A 17983-nucleotide genomic window follows, 5' to 3' on the forward strand; every position below is an offset into this window, starting at 1 on the left:
TCATGATGGAGTTATTATTCCTCCTTATCTGGGGGCAGAGGGGTTAGGGGTTGGGGTTTGGGGGGGGGGGGGGGGGGGGGGGGTGGGGCGGGGGTAGTTGTCTGCAGGGTGCCAGGGAGTCAAATCAAGGGATCCAACACACTGCAGTCCCACAACGGCAGTATAATTAATAGTAATGGAAACGGATAACACAATTGTTTTTACATGCTGATAGTCAAGGGGTGTGTATGTGTTTGTGTATGTCTGTTTGATTGGGAAGGGGGTGTGTGTGGGTGTGTGTGTGTGTGTGTGTGCGTCGGGGTGCGTGTGATAAACACAAAATACATAAACAAACATAATTGTATCTAACACGCGCGCACGGCTGCACACAATTTTTTTGTGTTTATTTGTGTCGGAGGGGAGAGCTCGTGTGATTCTGTGTTTATTTGTGTCGGGCGGGGTGGGGGGGGGGGGGGGGGGGGGGGGGTTGCTGGGGGAAAGCGTGTGTGAGTCGTGTGGATGACGTGAGTGTGTCAGAGTGTCTCAGCCCCTCTGTGCGTCTCCATGCGTGGGCGCGTCGGGCAACCAAGCGGGAGTCTGTGTGCGTCTGTGCGAGTGTGTGTGTGTGTATGTTAATGAGGGAGAGAGAGACTGATTCACCATGCTGTCACCAGGGGGGGTTATTTCTGGGGAAGGGATCATGGCTGTGAGTTGGAGGGGGGGGGGGGGGGGGGAGAGAGAAGCCCCTCACTATCTCCACCTGAGAGGTGGAGAAGTGGAGGGGCTGCTGCCTTGTCATTATTTATAGCCCCCAGCTCCTAACCTTGGGTGGGGAGCTCATCGTTGCTAGGGGAGAACCAGATCGGACCTGACGTGGACCCCAGCCACTGACCTTGATGAGCAGCCCCCGCAGGGGGCACCACTTCTGTCGGCTTTCACTGTAGATCTGTGCGTCTGTGTGTCTATATTTGTGTTTGTACTGTGTGTGTGTGTGTGTGTGTGTGTGTGTGTGTGTGTGTGTGTGTGTGTTTTCAGCAGGCGTGTGTGTGTGTGTGTGTGAAGGAAGATGGCTGCCGAATGAATGGATGAATTGTCGCTGGATGGAGACGGGCCGTGGCCGGTGGCAGACGTTCATTTCAGTGGGGAGGTTTTAAAACAACAAACAGCTCCATTGGTTCCACGGGCGCATTAATTGCCCAGGCTCAACCCCCTCTCCCCCCCTCCCGAACACCTGGGATCTGGTTCAAAGAATCCAAAAAAGCCACCATGATATCTTTGTGGTATTTTATTTCTTTTTCTTCTTCTTTTTTTGTATTGTACATCTGAACTCGTTACCCAGAGAGACGGGAAAGAGCCCAAAAAAGGATCAGCTGGGAGCTCCTCTGCACGGATGATGAAAATGCATTCCCCCCCCTCCCTGCCGAGACGCTATTTGGTTGTGCGAAATGATTAATTTCACACACATACAGGTCATCCCAGAAAGCAGCAACATCTCATTCACCGGGGGCCCCCCGTCAGCAACAAAACAGGAGGCTGCAATAAAATGAGCAAACATTGCAGAGCGCACATCAATAAATCTTTGGAGGTTAAACCTGAGTGCAGGTGAATCCGAGCAGTCCCTCTCATCAACCCAGGAAGAAAAACAACAGCAGCAGCAGCAACACACAAAGCACACACAGCACACCAGGCAACTGCTAGAAACAGGAAATGGCCAGAGATCACCAGGGGTGGAGGTTGGTGGGGGGGGGGGTTGGTTGGGGCGGATGAGGAGGTGAAGGTGGTGTTAGTGGTGCTGGGGGTGTCTCCTTATGGACAACAGGTACACAAGGCTTTTAGAGAGTGCCGGTGTTTGCCTTAGTATGGACAGAGCCTTGACATTAATGGGCTTTGTGTAAATAAGGAGATGGGGCTGTTTTTAGCACACAGGCAGGAAGGAGCGCAGGGTTTGAAAGGCTTCTCTGTGGAGTGCGGGGGTGGTGGTGGTGGTGGAGGTGGAGGTGGAGGAGGAATCTCCTGGCTCCTCCTTTAGTCGTGTGGGAGGCTTTTTGGAGATTTAGTAGTACAATGATCAAATGTGTGTGTGAAAGAGCATCCAAATATATATAGCTATATGAAGCTATATATATATATATATATATATATATATATAGACCTACAGATAAAATAGAAGAAATAATATTGTATTATCCATACAATTGTATTTGCGTGTGGGTTTGAAAAACACATGTATATTCTCGATTAGCTGGATAATATTGCACATTATGGGGGATATACTGAAAATAATATTCCAGTTTATCCTCTATATTATCAATCGAACATTTCACTGTAAAACTCTTCAAGGTGCTATTTTTCATATTGATTGACAACCAGGATCCCCATGCCACGGCCCGGCCCTAGGTGAACGAGAGCCTCCCCTGAGGACCACCTGCTGACCCCTCTCTCTCGTCCTGCTCCCCCAGTGGATGCTCCAGGAGCCCCACAAGGTGGGCACCTTCTTCGGCTGCATCGGCGAGGACCGCTTCGGGGAGATCCTGAAGCAGAAGGCGCGCGAGGCCCACGTCGACGCCCACTACTACGAGCAGAACAGCGAGCCCACCGGGACCTGCGCCGCCTGCATCACCGGCGACAACAGGTCAGCACTCCCACCCCCCAGCGCTTAGCCTCCGACCCCTGACCCCTGACCCCTGGCCAGAACTAGACCGCCGCCCCTCTCAGCCGACGTGGTCTTCTGACCCCGGGAGGCTGGAGGGCCTTTGGACCGGGCCATCATAGCGCGGGTGCACCCATCAGACGGGGGGGGGGGGGGGGTGGGGGGAAACAGCTTGAGCGTGTTGTTCCAGGGCCTGGCTCAGTCCGTGCCGCCCCAGTGAGCTGTCAACAGTCTCTGTGTTAAGAGGGGCGGGGCTTTCATCCCCCCCCCCACCCTGATTTTCTCCCTGTCAGCCCGGCTCAGTTGTAAGATGGAAAGAAATAGACTGGAGGTGGGAGGGCGTGGCGGGGGGGGTGGGGGTTGACTTAAGCATCGCGGGAGATTCGCTAACGCTAGCAACACAAACAGCACGTTACAGACAGCCGGGGTCAGAGTTTATGCTAGCCCCCACCTGCCCCCCCCCCTCCCCCCACCCTCGTGAGCTCCAATCTCATACACACATACACACACATGTATGCACACACATGAAATACACACAAACACACACACAGGTACGCACATCGCTATCAGAAGGCATCTGTGTGTGTGTGTGTGTGCGTGATGGACCGGTCGCCGATCAATGAACAGTCCTCCGGTAAACATTCAACTTCTGACCGGGCCTTCACCCACCGCTACCGAAAGTGTCAGTCACTCAACCGGCTGAAGCCCCCGCCACCTCCATCACCACTCGACCCCCGCCCCCCCCCCCCCCCCCCCCCCCCCTGGGTGCCCGAGGACGGAGTCAGCCCCACTGAATGGTCTCGCGCCGCGGCTTGTTTGATGTGGGCTCTGACACCTGAAAAGGTCAGTCACTGGGCGCCCAGAGAGGAGCTCCCATAATATTTCTTACAGGTGTTTAACAGACAGCTGAGAAGGCCAGGGGAAAGGTCGCCAGGGGCGGGCTGGGGGTGGGGGTGGGGGGGCAGATTGGTAGCAGGAGATGGCTTTGAAGGATTAGAGACGAGGAGGCGCTCGGGGTCCCCCCCTCGCCGACCGGGGTCCCCCCCCCCTCGCCGACCGGGGGCTTTGATTGCTACAGCTCCTCAGTAGAGTCAACCTCCTCAGGCGACCTCCACTCCCGGCTGCTGCTGCTCTGATCTGCTATTGTAGTCGCCCCCCTATTTGTTTAAATGGCTGTCGCTGTGTATGTTCTTTATTAAAAGGCCATTTCTGGTGACATTACGTATGTTGTCCTATGTTGTACGTGTTACTTTGGGAATATTAATAAGGGGTGTAGCTGTTGCTGGTTGTACAATACGGTTGTAGGTGTTTATTCTCGATTCGGGGGGGGGGGGGGGGGTTCTCGACTACCTGGATCCATTAGATCCGGCAGGCTAATGAAGCCCATCGTAGCCGCCATTGTTGCGCCGACCTTATCGTCCATTATCAAACCGAGTGTTATCCCTATTCATCTTTGATAGCCTCAGTAAGGTAGCCGGCTCAGGCTGTAAAGGATGAGCACTAGCAGCAGCACTCGTCCTTTAGAGGCCGGGCCAGCTAGCTCAGTGCGCCGCTGATGACGCCGCTATAGGCAGGCAGCGATGCACAGCTGTTCCCAGCTGGTCGTATGTGAGAGGGAGACATTGCACGCCGTCGTATGGCAGCCTAACCGTTTCCCTTAAGTAGTGATGATGTGCGCTCTCATATTGATGGCCACTCGTAAAAAAAGCCCTCGCACAAGGACTGGCTAATGAGCTAAGTAAAGATAATGCCACCTGCTTCGCCTCGCGGGCCCTCTCACGGCAGTACTTATCTCAAATGTTAATTTCGGTATAGGAAGAAATAAAAAGCTTTTATATTTTTAGCTTTGTTTTGTTAATAATGGGGAGGGCCTGTTTAGAATGGGATGTCAATGGACGAGAGCGTCACTTAGCGCAATGTGTCGTGAGAGAATTCCCCTTGGCGTGTGATGATTGAATCACTTTCAGCGTTTACAAAATGAGCTGCTTGATTTATGAGATGGACCTAGATGGAGTGATAGATAGATAGATAGGTAGGCAGGTACTTCATTCATCCCCTGAGAGAAACAATGCATAACGGCAGTCCAAATAGATAAACGCAGCAAGTTATAATAACATGGAATAGAAAATAGAATAAACTGAACCTCTGTCAGAAATTGTGACGCAAAATGTAAACGCTATTTTTGGTGCGATTTTGAGAAGTGAGAAGCTTGACTTTCTGACGTCTCCGTCTCCCCCTCAAGGCTGACGACCCGAGGAAATGTTATCCCTTCTACATCACGAGAGGACGGGGGGACGGGGACGGGGGGGGGGGGAGTCTGGGGGGCCCCCCCCTTGAGTTTTAAGGGAATGTTTTTGAGGCGAAATTAAGATGGATGATAAGCAATGCGGTTAGATTTATGGGGTCTGTCTCCGCAGGTCCCTCGTCGCCAACCTGGCAGCGGCAAACTGCTACAAAAAGGAAAAACACCTGGACCTGGAGAGCAACTGGGAGCTGGTGCAGAAAGCCAAGGTCTATTATATCGCGGTAAGTGAGAGCCTCCGCCTTCAATATAACTGCTCCCCGACTCAGACGCCAGAGAGAGGAGGACAAAATGTTGAGAGGCCTTTATTCAGGAAATGCCTCGGCGCGCATTTGCGTTGTGAGCCCATTCATCCTTCGGCAAAGTGAACAGATCTATGTTACCTATTGAGACAATGGAGCACAATTCTCCATACCCCCTTGCCTTGTCTTTGTCTGCCGCGCGGCGAGGCGCTGTGAAATTGCAACATGTAATGCATTCATTCATTTCTTTTAACAAGCAGACAAGCCAACAGGTGCTGCACAAGTGTGAAAATTGATTTCACAAGCTCGTACCCCCTTTCCCGTCTTTCACAAAGAAAGTGTTCTCCTTACCGAAGGGAAACGCACCCACCTCCCCCAACTCTCTCACACATGCACGCATACCCCAACAAACGTACCCACATTCATACATACATACTCACACTTGTGCACAGACACACACACACACACACACACACATGCACACGCACACACACAGACAGACGCACACATTCACACAGACAGACAGACTCACACAGACACAGACGCACACATCCACACAGACAAACAGAGGCAGACAGACAGACAGACAGACAGAGTGAGAGACCTAGTCACACGCACACACACTCACACGCAGAGGCCCGTGACCCCAACACTGAACCGGCACACTGAGGTTTATGTTTTAACATGCAGGGTTCGGGGACCAGAACTGACCAGGTCCTCTCACGTTACCCCGCTGTCGGGGACTCATTCCGGCGGATCAGCGGGGCCGTGTCAGATCTCCAGTGAACGCGATAGCCCTGAAACGGCACCATGTTCCTGAGCCTCCCAAACACTTTGTTATCGTCATAAATCACCGCGAGAGCCCAGGCGACGGGCGTCAAGTGCAACAAACAACGTCTCCGGGTGTTCCACGACGAGACGTTCCAACTTGCGGAGCGATGTCACACAGTAACAAAGATTATTTGTAATTATCCGCTTGGTAACACAAACAAACAGGGGGAGTGCTGCGCGGGCGGGTGGGGTGGCCACACTGGCACTGCCAAAATCGATGATCGTCTCCAGAGTTTGTGGAGTTTTGTGTGGTCCCGTTCTTTTTTTAATTTATGAGGTTTTACATTTTTGTTGTCCAATCCCATCCCTCTGCTCTGCATTAGCAGACACGGCACATCCTGTGAATTGGCAGTTGGTTTTTGCCCACATCCGACAATTTTATGCTGGGGAGGAGGAAGAGAAGGAGGGAAATGGCCACAATTGGATGTGATTCCCAGCCCAGTGTTTAAGCATCCCTTCTGGGCCTCTTTGGTAACGAACCCGGGCGATCAGTGGCTTTATTAGACATGCATTTGCACTTCTCGGGTACTTGGGCCCCCATACACTGGCGAAGCTACTCCATCTTAATGCCCCGTGTTGTGTCTAGACCACGGCGTTGTTCTCTATGGCCCCCCTGTCCATTAACCTCGATGAGAGCACTCACGCATTTACCCAATTCACAGCCCGATTTGTAGAATATCTCTCTCTCTCTCTCTGGCTCTTTCTCTCTCTGGCTCTCTCTCTCTCTGTATCGCTCCACATCTCTCTCCCTGCGCTGTGTGGATGTACCAGTCGTATTAATGTGCTTTGTTGATTTCATTAAACGAATGTTCAGTGGTGAACGCAGTCTTGTATGCTCTAATCTGTAAATCGAATTACTGAACTGTGTGTGTGTGTGTGTGTGTGTGTGTGTGTGTGTGTGTGTGTGTGTGTGTGTGTGTGTGTGTGTGTGTGTGTGTGTGTGTGTGTGTGTGTGTGTGTGTGTGTGTGTGTGTGTGTGTGTTAAAGAGGTGATTGATGATGCCTGGCAGAGGCTCTCAAGGTGCCAGCTACTATGTGGTTGGTTGGGATGAAAACAGAATTATTAGAGGTCTTCTCATCCAGCAGCAGCAGTGGCAGCGACAGCTTTAGCAGCCATAGCAGCAGGGCTTGGTGGCAGACGCAGAGCAGGGAAGAAGCACTGCCATTTCTCACAAAGAGGGAGAAAGGGAGGGGGAGGGAGGGAGGGGGGTAGAGAGAGAGAGAGAGAGAGAGAGAGAGGGAGAGAGAATGTTGATCTCCTGCCAAATGTTTGGTGGCAGGCTGTTGCTAGGAAATCTGGGTTCTTTTGCAAATGATTGCACAAAGACCAATAACAAAGGCGCGAGGTGTGTGTGTGTGTGTGTGTGTGTGTGTGTGTGTGTGTGTGTGTGTGTGTGTGTGTGTGTGTGTGTGTGTGTGTGTGTGTGTGTGTGTGTGTGTGTGTGTGTGTGTGTGTGTGAACTGGAGAGGGTATATGGATGGCTTTTTGTATACGGGGGGTGGTGGTGGTGGGGGGGGGGGTTAACAGTGCTATAGTGTTGTTCACAATTATTGTTTTCCTATTTTGTATGACCATTATTATTAGTGTTTGTATAAATTATTATTATCATTCTTGTTTGGTTCTGTCTTTGCCAAAAAAGTGTGAACAACAAAGATTGAAGACGACATTTTAAAGGGCCACATACTCTAATTGGAGGAGGCGACTCACTGTGTGTGTGTGTGTGTGTGTGTGTGTGTGTGTGTGTGTGTGTGTGTGTGTGTGTGTGTGTGTGTGTGTGTGTGTGTGTGTGTGTGTGTGTGTGTGTGTGTGTGTGTGTGTGTGTGTGTGTGTGTGCTGGCCCACTTAGCCTCTCATCCCCCCCACCTTCTCTAGGCTCCTTTGGTCCACATGCCTCCCCCCCCACCCTCACTGCCTCGGTGGACATTTATTTTCCCTCTTTCCCTCTCCTGCTCTTGCGCTCTCTCTCTATTCTCCCCTCCCTCCTTCCCTCCCTCCTTCCTCTCTTGTCCTCCACTCTCTCTCCCTCTCTCTCGCGCTCTCTACCACAGGACTACACAAAAACTCACAAGTACACACACACACACACACACACACACACACACACACACACACAGTCACACACAGTCACAGTCAGTCCCACTAACAAACACACTACACACAAACACACACATATACACACACACGCACATTCTGCCGCATACCACTGGCTTGTTTTTCTTGCCACCGAGGGCTGGGCCTGTAATTTGATCTGTGCTGCCTGACGCGTTCTCTGCGATGCCACTACGAATTAACCCGTGGGGCTGCAGGCGCTCCTTAGCCCGGGCTAATAAAAACGGCCCCATCCTCTTAACTTACGCCGTTTACATGGCGGCGGGGGGGGCGGCCTTGTTCCTCCTCTCTCCCTCCTCATCCCTCATGGTTCGTACGTGAGGGGACCAATGCGGGCTAATAGAAAAGAGGGCGAAGGGGTTGAGACAAGACGGGACAATTGACTGTGAAAAGGGCTGTTAATGACTGGGCGCAGATGGTCAGGAGTAACCCCTGCGCTGAGCGAGGCGCTGCCCGCCCCCTCTGGCAGATCAGTGGGACGCGCGCACACAGAGCGCGCTCTCTCTCTCTCTCTCTCTCTCTCTCTCTCTCTCTCTCTCTCTCTCTCTCTCTCTCTCTCTCTCTCTCTCTCTCTCTCTCTCTCTCTCTGATAAGGGATTAGCAGCGCCACTGTTCCCGCCGCCAGATCACAACAGCCGTGTCGGCGGCAGCGCACTCTACATTTCTGCACGTATCCTTCGCCACGCCCCAGAGAAAACACACGAGGCCCACCATCTTTCTTTCTTTTTTTTTTGTCCTATTTTCTGGGCTTTTTTTTCCCCAACGGCACAGTGTCTTGAAGTAGCGATGCCACACGCTGTTAGCTCAGCCACATTGCAGATAGTGTTAATTGGCCGCTGTAGTCGCAGGCCTCACTGCAGGAAGAGAGCTCTGAGTTCAGCCTCAGTCACTGTAGCATAATGTGCAAGGAAGGAGAGGGCGAGACGGAGGGAGGGAGGGAGGGAGGGGGAGACAGGGGGGAGAGGGAGAGAGGGGGAGATGACGAGGGAGGGAGAGGGGGAGCAGGAGGGATGTAGAGGGGGGGACAGAGGGAGAGAGAGAGAGAGCAGGCACACACCAAAAAAAATCACAAAACTGGCACGGCAAGCAGCCCGTCAGCCTGCAACAGCCCAGACACACACACACACACACACACACACACACACACACACACACACACACACACACACACACACACACACACACACACACACACACACACACACACACAATTGCTCCACCCTGCCAGCCCCTGCAATTTGCAGCCAAAAAAGCAAAGGGAGAGGTTTTCCTCTCTCAGAACCAACTGACACCTCATCAGCCAACCAAAGGGCTGATTAGCAGAGAGGTGACTGCGGTTCTGTCTCTCTCTTTCTCTCCCTCTCCCTCTCCGTCCCTCTATCGTCCTCCCTCTCGCTCTCTCTCTGTATGTGTACCCCCTACTCCACCACCACCACCCTGGCTGAAAGCACCATGCTGTCCTCGTCCTGACCTTGAGTTCTTTTTTTTTTTTTTTTTTTTACCTTTCATCTCATTTTCTCTGCTCCTCTTCCTCTGGTCTCCTCTTAAGTAGCTACACTCTCCCGCACCCTTTTCCTCTTCCCTCTCTCTTCCTGTATCCTTTACTCTCCTTCCCCTCTGTTCTGTCCTTTCCCCTGCTCTCTCTCTCTCTCTCTCTCTCTCTCTCTCTCTCTCTCTCTCTCTCGTCCTCTGTACTGCGCCACTCTGCGCTGCCCTGTCCTTCCACACAGCCAGGAAGGGTTCACGAGGAAAATGCAGGCAGGGGAGGAAAGGAAGGGGGAGGCGGGGTTTTGGTGGGGCTGGGGGGGGGGGGGGGGGGGGGGGTTGTGGGGTTGAAGGGCGGGGTGTGGGTGCGGGGGTGGGGGGGAAGAGTGGTGGGGGAGAGAGGGTAATGGAACTGGCAGGCTCCCTCCTTTGTCTGCAGGCGATCAGTTACAGTCTTGGTTGCCGATGAAATTTAATCCCTGCCGCATTTACATGCCAAGTTTGACTTCTGGCGAGCCTTATTAAATAGATTTGTAAATCATTTCATCTTGATTAGAATCGGTCCTCCAGGGATGGCCGATGCCTTCCCCCCCCCCCCCCCCCCCCCCCCACGTGTGTGCGTGCTACGTGTACCGAATGCGGCTCCCCGTCGGAGCGACACAAGCCAGAAGGAGGTGGCGTTGCGTCACGTCCGCGTCCCGTGTGTGTGATCTCCGCGGACGCGATGGCGTGCTAACCCCCCAGCGCAGAGGACGGCGTCGCCTCCCTTTTCATCGGGCTAGCAACCCCCGCGTCACCGCGAAACAGCGCCCTAATCAGATACGTCTCGTGACTGCCAACACGCGCATCTCCATGAATACGAATTCCTGATTGTTCAATTACAAGCCGACTGCATCGCGTTTATCGGCTTGCCTTTTCTCTTTTTTCTTTTTTTATTATTTTATTTTATTTTTTTGTTTCCGACGTCCCCGGGCCAACGCGCCAATTACGAGATTTCAATCTCGGCGCAATCAAGTGGCGAGGGCGGGCGCGCGCCGTGTTTGCCGTCTCCGTGTAATTCTCTCCGATGTTAAACATGCATCTGGGAGGGCTCCTCGCGGCGGAGGGGCCGCTCGCCGCACTGCACCTGCCTAATTGAGTGGTAATGAGCTGTCAGGAGTGGGGTGGGGCTTGTGATTGGCTCTCTGCATGGGGTTGCCTGGTGCCAATGGGATGTATGGGAGCTGGGCCGCCCAGCTGGAGAACCATCCCCGCCAGCCTTGCCCCCCTCCCCACACACACACACACACACACACGCACATACAACCACCCCCCCCCCCCTGACAGAGGCCCGACTGGGGGGAGGGGAGGGGAGGGAGGGAGGGAGGGGAGGGTGTCTTGCAAATTAGGATAAAGACGCCAAATCTGATGAGCGGGTTTGATTCACTTTGTGTATTTTGGTGAGGTTGCATGGCGTCATGCCTTCCCCCCGCCTGCCCCGTTCCCACCCTGACAGTTTTTTAACGGCGTTCTGCTCCAGCCTACTTTTACATTTATTTGAATCGTTAACGATGATATAAACTTGCTACGCCATGTGCAAAGAAAAGGAGGGGTCTGACTTTCCTTTTGGGGTAGCGGAGGGTTTTATAGAGTGCACTGTTGGCTTGGCCTCCTTTGTTGTGGTGGAAGGCATTGTGTCGGCGCAGCCACCCCTTTTGATTTGAATGGAACTCATTTGAAGGTGATTTTGATTTGCATTGTTTATTTGAATTTTTTTTGGGGAGAATGCACTGCGATACTTAAACTTGGCAGGTCTTTAAGCTTTGTAATTTGAACTAGAAATAATTGCTTTAATCCATTTCATCTTGAGCAATTGCCTTTTTTTTTTAAAGCAGGTTTGTTGGACTCTGGCAGTGGTCCAGCCTCCAGGCCATTCTCCTCCACCAGCGTGCCTTGACTTTCTCCTTGTACACCCACGTTACCTTGTTCAAATGTGCTTTTCTTGTTCCTCTTTCATTCAGTAGGGAAAACGCCATGTCCTCTCCCCTGTATCACTGTGTGCACCTGATCTGCTGTAAACCATTTTTTTCATCTCAATTTTGTCACAAGAGCGGATGAAATAGTTTAGGGGTTTGTTATTTCTTCTTTCTTTTACCTTGCACCTCCCGTCTGCGATTAACGCAGTGGGGTGCTCGGGCGAACAGAAGATTTTACATTTTTTGCGAACGCCAAAGTTTGGATGCACAGCGGTTAAAAAATGAAAACGTGCACGTGTCGCGTCACTTAATTGAATAGTCGGGGGTAATTATTTGTCAGGTAATGTTGAACAGGAAAAAATAAATAGCCACTCTGGGGCCCGTGAAATGTGGCTAATGGCCATGTGTTGATACTCTCACCGGGGAGATGGAAGAACCTGCTCCGCCAGGTACATAACTGATTAAGATTCACATTCTGAAACCACAGGCGCTCCAGGCGAGCGTGTCTCCTAGGGGACGAGATATTGAGCAGAGTTAAGTGTCAGACTTTGTTATGTCATCACACTGGCGTGAAGCACGGAATATAAAAAAAAAAAAAAGAGAGAAAAGACGCCAACGGAATACTCTGCTTACCGCAAACCCCTCTACCCAACTCCCCGGTCAGCTTGACAGTCCTCGAAGCCGGTCGACAAACAGCTCACCGCAGATGTGTGCGCGCGCGTGTGTGTGTGTGTGTGTGTGCGTGCACGTGTGTCTCTGTTCGGCAGATGCCGGGAGTTCACTGGGAATTGTTTCCCCCTGCGTGGTTTCATATTTTCCCCTTTTATGTAGCTGTAATTTGTTTACAGACCGTAATAAGCCAATGCATATCTTCTTCCCTGGCAGTTTGGCAGTTGTCCATTTTCTCAACTTCTATTGTATTTTCCTGTTTCTTCCCCTTTTGTTTATTTTGGGGGGGGGGGTTTTACGCAAAAAAAGGAACCCTAATGAATCACGGGGATGATGCGATGTAATGGTTTGACAGTTTAATTGTACTGGAGAATGGTTTACAAACAAATGTTGGGAAAGTTTATAGTTGCCCTGGTTTTTAGTCATGCAGATGTTACACTCACGCACAACAAGGTACTCCATTTTCTCCGACATGGGTGCTTGCCACTCGGTTATATAGCCTACGAGCGCAGTGACCTTATCTATTGTTTCTCGAGTGAATATCGTATGCAGCTTCGGAGGATTAATAGAGACGTGCGGTGGTGCTTCTGCGGCTCTGGACCATTTGGATCCTCTGGCAAGTGTCAGGATTTCGGCAGCACATTAAACCTCTTAACCCGTTGTTTTTTTTTCTTTTCTCTTGTCTCTTTCTGTTTCCATACTCTTTCGTTGCCGCTGTTCCTCCTTGACTGCAACGTTAAAAGAAAACATGGGCACTTCTTCTCACGTGTGGTCATTTTCTGGGCAGCTCCGTAGCCAGTTGCCAGTAGTAGGGCTGGTGCCCGGAGCCCTGAGGGACGAGGTTGAAAGGCAGCCAGGGCAGCTGTACATCCAGTCCAACCCAGCAAAGGCCTCCGCTTTACACTGAAACGGGCCCTGGCAGAGGACACCGCCGCGGTGATGAGCATGTCCGTCTTTATTGGCCGGCTTAAATGTCATGCACCGTGAGCCCAGTCATCTCATGCTCTGGCCGGCCAATGGGGGCTCTCCTCGCAATTACCGATCGGGGGCCAGCGTGTTCCAAGGAACCGAGGAGCGCTCGCCAAATTGCCAAATGATTGTCGGCGGTAAATAAAAAGCAGACATCTCCTTTTTGATGTTCTGTATGTGCGTGCCTCACTTCCAAAACGCTGTGGCGCAATCACATTTGAAAGCAGTTTGCGCTCCCAACATAACAAGGGGGACCAATCAAAACAATAACTGTGGTTCCTTTTGACAAAGCCCTTGGCTCACAATTGTCAGAAGATGTAAGCTGACTCATCCACACAAGAAGGGCATGTATCCCTGGGAGCGAGGGGGCAAGGAGGCGATGATGACTCTTCCCCCTTCCATGTTTCCACGCCCCTCTCCGTCCCTGCTCCAACAGATGATTTACATGACTAGTCGCTAGTTAAGTCCCATTATTATTATAATGTAATAAAACAGAATTCTAATGAATAATTTTCACTCCCTGCACTCTGTCTGGATTTAATTCTGCTCAGGTCTTCTGCAGACTCGGCCCTGTGGAAATAAGAATGCATTGATTATTTTCCATCTAGTAAATATCCCACCGACTGAGGAATAACATGCCTTCCGCCCTAATTGGTTTGTTTATCTTGAGCAACAGACTCTGGGTTTGTTTGGACTCTGGCTGGCATCCACTCACAGGCACATCCATACACACACACACACACACACACACACACACACACACACACACACACACACACACACACACACACACACACACACACACACACACACACACACACACACACACACACACACACACACACACTCCCGTACGCACACACAAACGCACACAGAGGCACGCACACACACACCGCTGCATGATTACTTACCTTGGGAGGCTGCTCCTGGAGCAAGGTTGATGTTCTCTGCACAGACATCAGCCTGTCATTCTCCGCGCTTAGGTGACAGCCTTTGCCAAGACAGATTTGTTACAGGAAAAATAAATTCAGGCCTAAAAAGGGATTGATTTAAGGACGAGGCTGCTGGGTGGTTGGGGTGGGAGGGGGGGGGGGGTTGGTGTGGGGGGTTGCATTGATGGAAGAGGAGTGGAAGGAGGGGGGGGGGGGGCTCCTAGAAACATTTCGACACTCTGTAGGGCTGGGGTTGGATCCAAACAAGCTGCCAACAGTGGCTTTATGTATAATTGATAAAGTGTATGTTCTTGGTGTCAGCCCTAAAGAGAGAGCTAGGACTATATCAGGAAGCTATTTTTTCCTCCTCTGAGGCGAGCATCATTTATATTTTCTCCACCCCCGTTCCCTGCCTTATCTCTCCAGCCCAGGGAGCCCCGTGGAAAATTATCGCTTTTTCTCCTCTTTTTGAAGGCACCGTAGAGCAAGTGGATCTTAAAAAAAAAAATAAAGAGAAAGAAAGCACATCCTGTCCTTGTGCCTATTAGTGTTGCAGGTACGGGGGGCAGATAGCCATCTGTAAAGTTGACTGTACATCCTGAGCTATCGGGATTAGCCATCTCACTCTTGACACCTCTACGCATTAATATTAGCTATGGGGGAGACTGTATCCTGCTGAAAGCAGCATAAAAGGATTAATGCAACGCTTATCCTTTTGGAAATAATGCCCCTTCATCGAGCCGAACTGACACCGCGGCGGCTAATGATGACATTGAATGGAGCCGGGATAAGTAAGGAGGCGTCCTCCCTGTGTCATGCCGCTGGATCGGTGGCCATTTGCATTCCGCCGGCTCAAAGCGTATTGATTTTGCTGAGGGCGCCCGGTTTGTTTTTTTTCTCTCCCGTCTCACCGTCGCTCCTGAGCGAGAGAATAAGTGCTTCCCAATCATCAATGTCCTGTAGGTAATGACAATCCCTTGCCCCGCGCGCCCAATAACGTGCTCCATCATTCTTTGTCACACTGTATGCCTCCACTTCACCTCAGAGCACTTTGTGCCGACGCAATTACACTGCATATAACGCAATATTGGCAGCCCGGTCTGCAAACCCAGCCCGGCAACAAGGAGACTCGACGGCAGCAAATCTCTCCGCTCAATCAGATATGATATTATTATATAATGTTGTTCTTATATATGATGTTATATTTATATATATAACCGCTATAATGACAGCACAAGGTGTTCTGCACTCGTAAATGGATCTGAGAACAGCCCAGAGTCTGGCCGGTGCATGGCGTTTTATCTCGCTCTCTTGCTGAAGCCTAATTATAGTAAAGAGCATTTTTCTTTTTCTTTCTTACCAACTCTTGTACTTAAGCAGAAATCTGTTTCCGGGCTCTAAAGTGCTCAGAGGAGTGTTTGATTTATGTACCCCCCCCCCCCCCCCCCACACACACACACTCCCTCCCTCCCTCCTCCGTCTCCCTTCTTTCTCTCCCTAACGTTCCCCACCCACACACTTGACTCTTCATGACTTCGACTGGGGTGGGGGTTTGGGGAGGGGGGGGGGGGGGGGGGTTGTCTGGCAAGTAAACAGGATATGTCACCGCATGGGGTCCGTGGGACTGACCACGCACAGAGAATTTAAAGCAAGCACTTTAAATCCTCCCCCCCCTCCCCCCCCCCCCCGATAAAAAGAAAGCAAATAAATAAATAAATTAGAAGACAGATGATTTTGCTTCACCGAGGGGAGGGTCTCCTTGAACCCACCCGAGTGATTTGATTATGTAGGGGTTAAGGGGAGCTAAACAACTATAATAATAAATCTGTCACACTTTTAATAAGATGTGCCAGTCTGTATTGGAAATGATGGCCCTTTGGGAAGTGGCCCCCGGGCTTGCCTGACAACGCTGGCACTGTGCGCTCTGCTAAATTACAGTTCGGGCCCCCAGGTAGTTTTTATTTAGTCCGAGATGACAAAACACCATCAATGTCATCTGATTCTCTCTGTATGTTTGTGTCTGTGTCGCTCTCTCTCGCTCGCTCTCTGTGTCCCTGTCTCTCTTTCAAGGACTTGTGTCAATATGTTCCATGTCCCCTCTCTCTGGCTTTAATGAGTATTTAATGTGCTTCTATTCCTGTCTGTCTCCGTGTTTTTTTTAACCAGCCAGAACTCACCCCCATCCCTCCCCCCTGCCCCACAATAATTAGAAAGCAAATCTTAATTTCTGATTTGCATTACCGGCTGCAGTTGCACAACACTAGGCGGAAGTGCACAGGGTTTTAGGTGTTATGTCGGCCTTCAGTGTGTGTGTGTGTGTGTGTGTGTGTGTGTGTGTGTTTGTGTTTGTGTGTGTGTGACTGGACATGTACTGGGACACAGGAGATGGAGCGATTAGATTAGATGCTGCAAAGCCCGGCTGTTTGTGCGTAGAATGTGATTTAGTCGTAGGGGGTGGAGCCGACCCACTGGAGAGGGGGGGGGGCTGTGTGATGGGTGAGGGGACAGACTGGCAGTGACGTCGGGGGCGGTAATGGCTCCCAATGAGGAGGAATGACCCCTCTCTCAGGCAACACCTCCCCGAAGGCTAACACCGAGCCCTCCTTGTCCAAACCCCACTGCCCAACGGATCCTTCTTCTTCCCCGCGCCCCGGGTTTCCTCCACAGAGCTATTTATAGTCCCGGCGCCGCAAACAAAGCGTTATTCGGGGGTAAAACGTTCCGCTTCACTCCGATCACGCGGTTTCTATTTTCATTAGAATCAAACGCCGCCTCAGCCTATTAAGATGTCTGTGGGGGTGTCGGTGATCAGGAGGGGGGGGGGGGGGGGGGGGTTCGCTCGCTGTCGGGGCGTTCGGGGCAGGCAGGCGTTGATCCCGGCGCCGGCGGGGAGATGCAGGGGTGATCACCGGGATCTGACACGCGGGGTCACCGGGGGATCTGAGCCGCCTGTGCAAAAAAAAAAAGAAAAGAGAAAAAAGACCCTGTTTGTTTTGACACCGCCGAATATTTGCCTCTGTTGCCCCCTTGTCCTGCCCTCCCCTCCTCCAAAACCCCCCACCCCCCAGCGTCCCTGTTGTCACGCCGCGAAGCTTCGGGGCCGATGAACACTGCTGGCAGGCAGGCTCATGAAAAATGCAGTTACTCCCCTCAACACCCCCCCCCCCCCCCCCCCCCCCAACCCGCCCTTCTCCTCCTCCTTCTGTACAACAGTCAACGGCGTGCCTCTGATACCCATGTCCTATCATATCCATGTCATGTCAGCCCGTATATTAATTATGTAGCAAGCAGCGGCGGCGATGGGGGAGGAGGGGGAGGAGGAGGGGGAGGAGGGGGAGGAGGGGGGGGAGGAGGGGGAGGAGGGGGGGGCCGTCGTGCGACGACCACTTAAAGTCCCGCGGATCACCACAGTGGCACTGCATAAACAAGACTCAACTAGGGACGCCCAGTACGCTTTACCGCTCAGCCCCGTGAGTAAATAAACTCCCTGTAGCCCGCGCTTTACGGCAGGCACACAAACAGAGCCAGTGATTTCTCTCTCGCTCTCGCTCTCACTCTCGCTCTCTGCCTCGCTCTCTCTCTCGGCCTCGCTCTCTCTCTCGGCCTCGCTCTCTCTCTCTCCCCGAGGCCACGTCTTTATTCTTGGCTCCCGTGTCGAGGCTCACTCCATCCAACCGACGTGGTCACTTTTTCCGGTTCAGCTGAGGTGTTCGACCCCGGGGTCACCCGGGCGCGGGGTTTTTAGTTTCTCTTTCGGTTGGCTGCGTTCACACTCGCTCTCGCTCCTCGCCATTCCTGGTCCGAAAAAAAAAATTAAAAAAAAACGCCAGCCCAATAGGAACCCTCAGTGGGGAAGGTG

The 17983-nt window shown here is 51.9% G+C and overlaps 1 protein-coding gene across 2 annotated transcripts in view; it reads left to right on the forward strand.

Moving 5' to 3' along the window:
- Window positions 1–17983, forward strand: part of adkb (adenosine kinase b) — a 92688-nt gene that overhangs the window by 37384 nt on the left and 37321 nt on the right. For both annotated transcript variants that reach the window (XM_056576478.1, XM_056576477.1), the window contains exons 5-6: window positions 2439–2611; window positions 5047–5155. In XM_056576478.1, coding sequence (XP_056432453.1) covers window positions 2439–2611; window positions 5047–5155 — 282 coding nt within the window. The remainder of the gene's footprint in view (window positions 1–2438; window positions 2612–5046; window positions 5156–17983) is intronic.

The sequence above is a fragment of the Gadus chalcogrammus genome, chromosome 18, assembly GCF_026213295.1.
Source record: "Gadus chalcogrammus isolate NIFS_2021 chromosome 18, NIFS_Gcha_1.0, whole genome shotgun sequence".
Lineage (NCBI taxonomy): Eukaryota > Metazoa > Chordata > Actinopteri > Gadiformes > Gadidae > Gadus > Gadus chalcogrammus.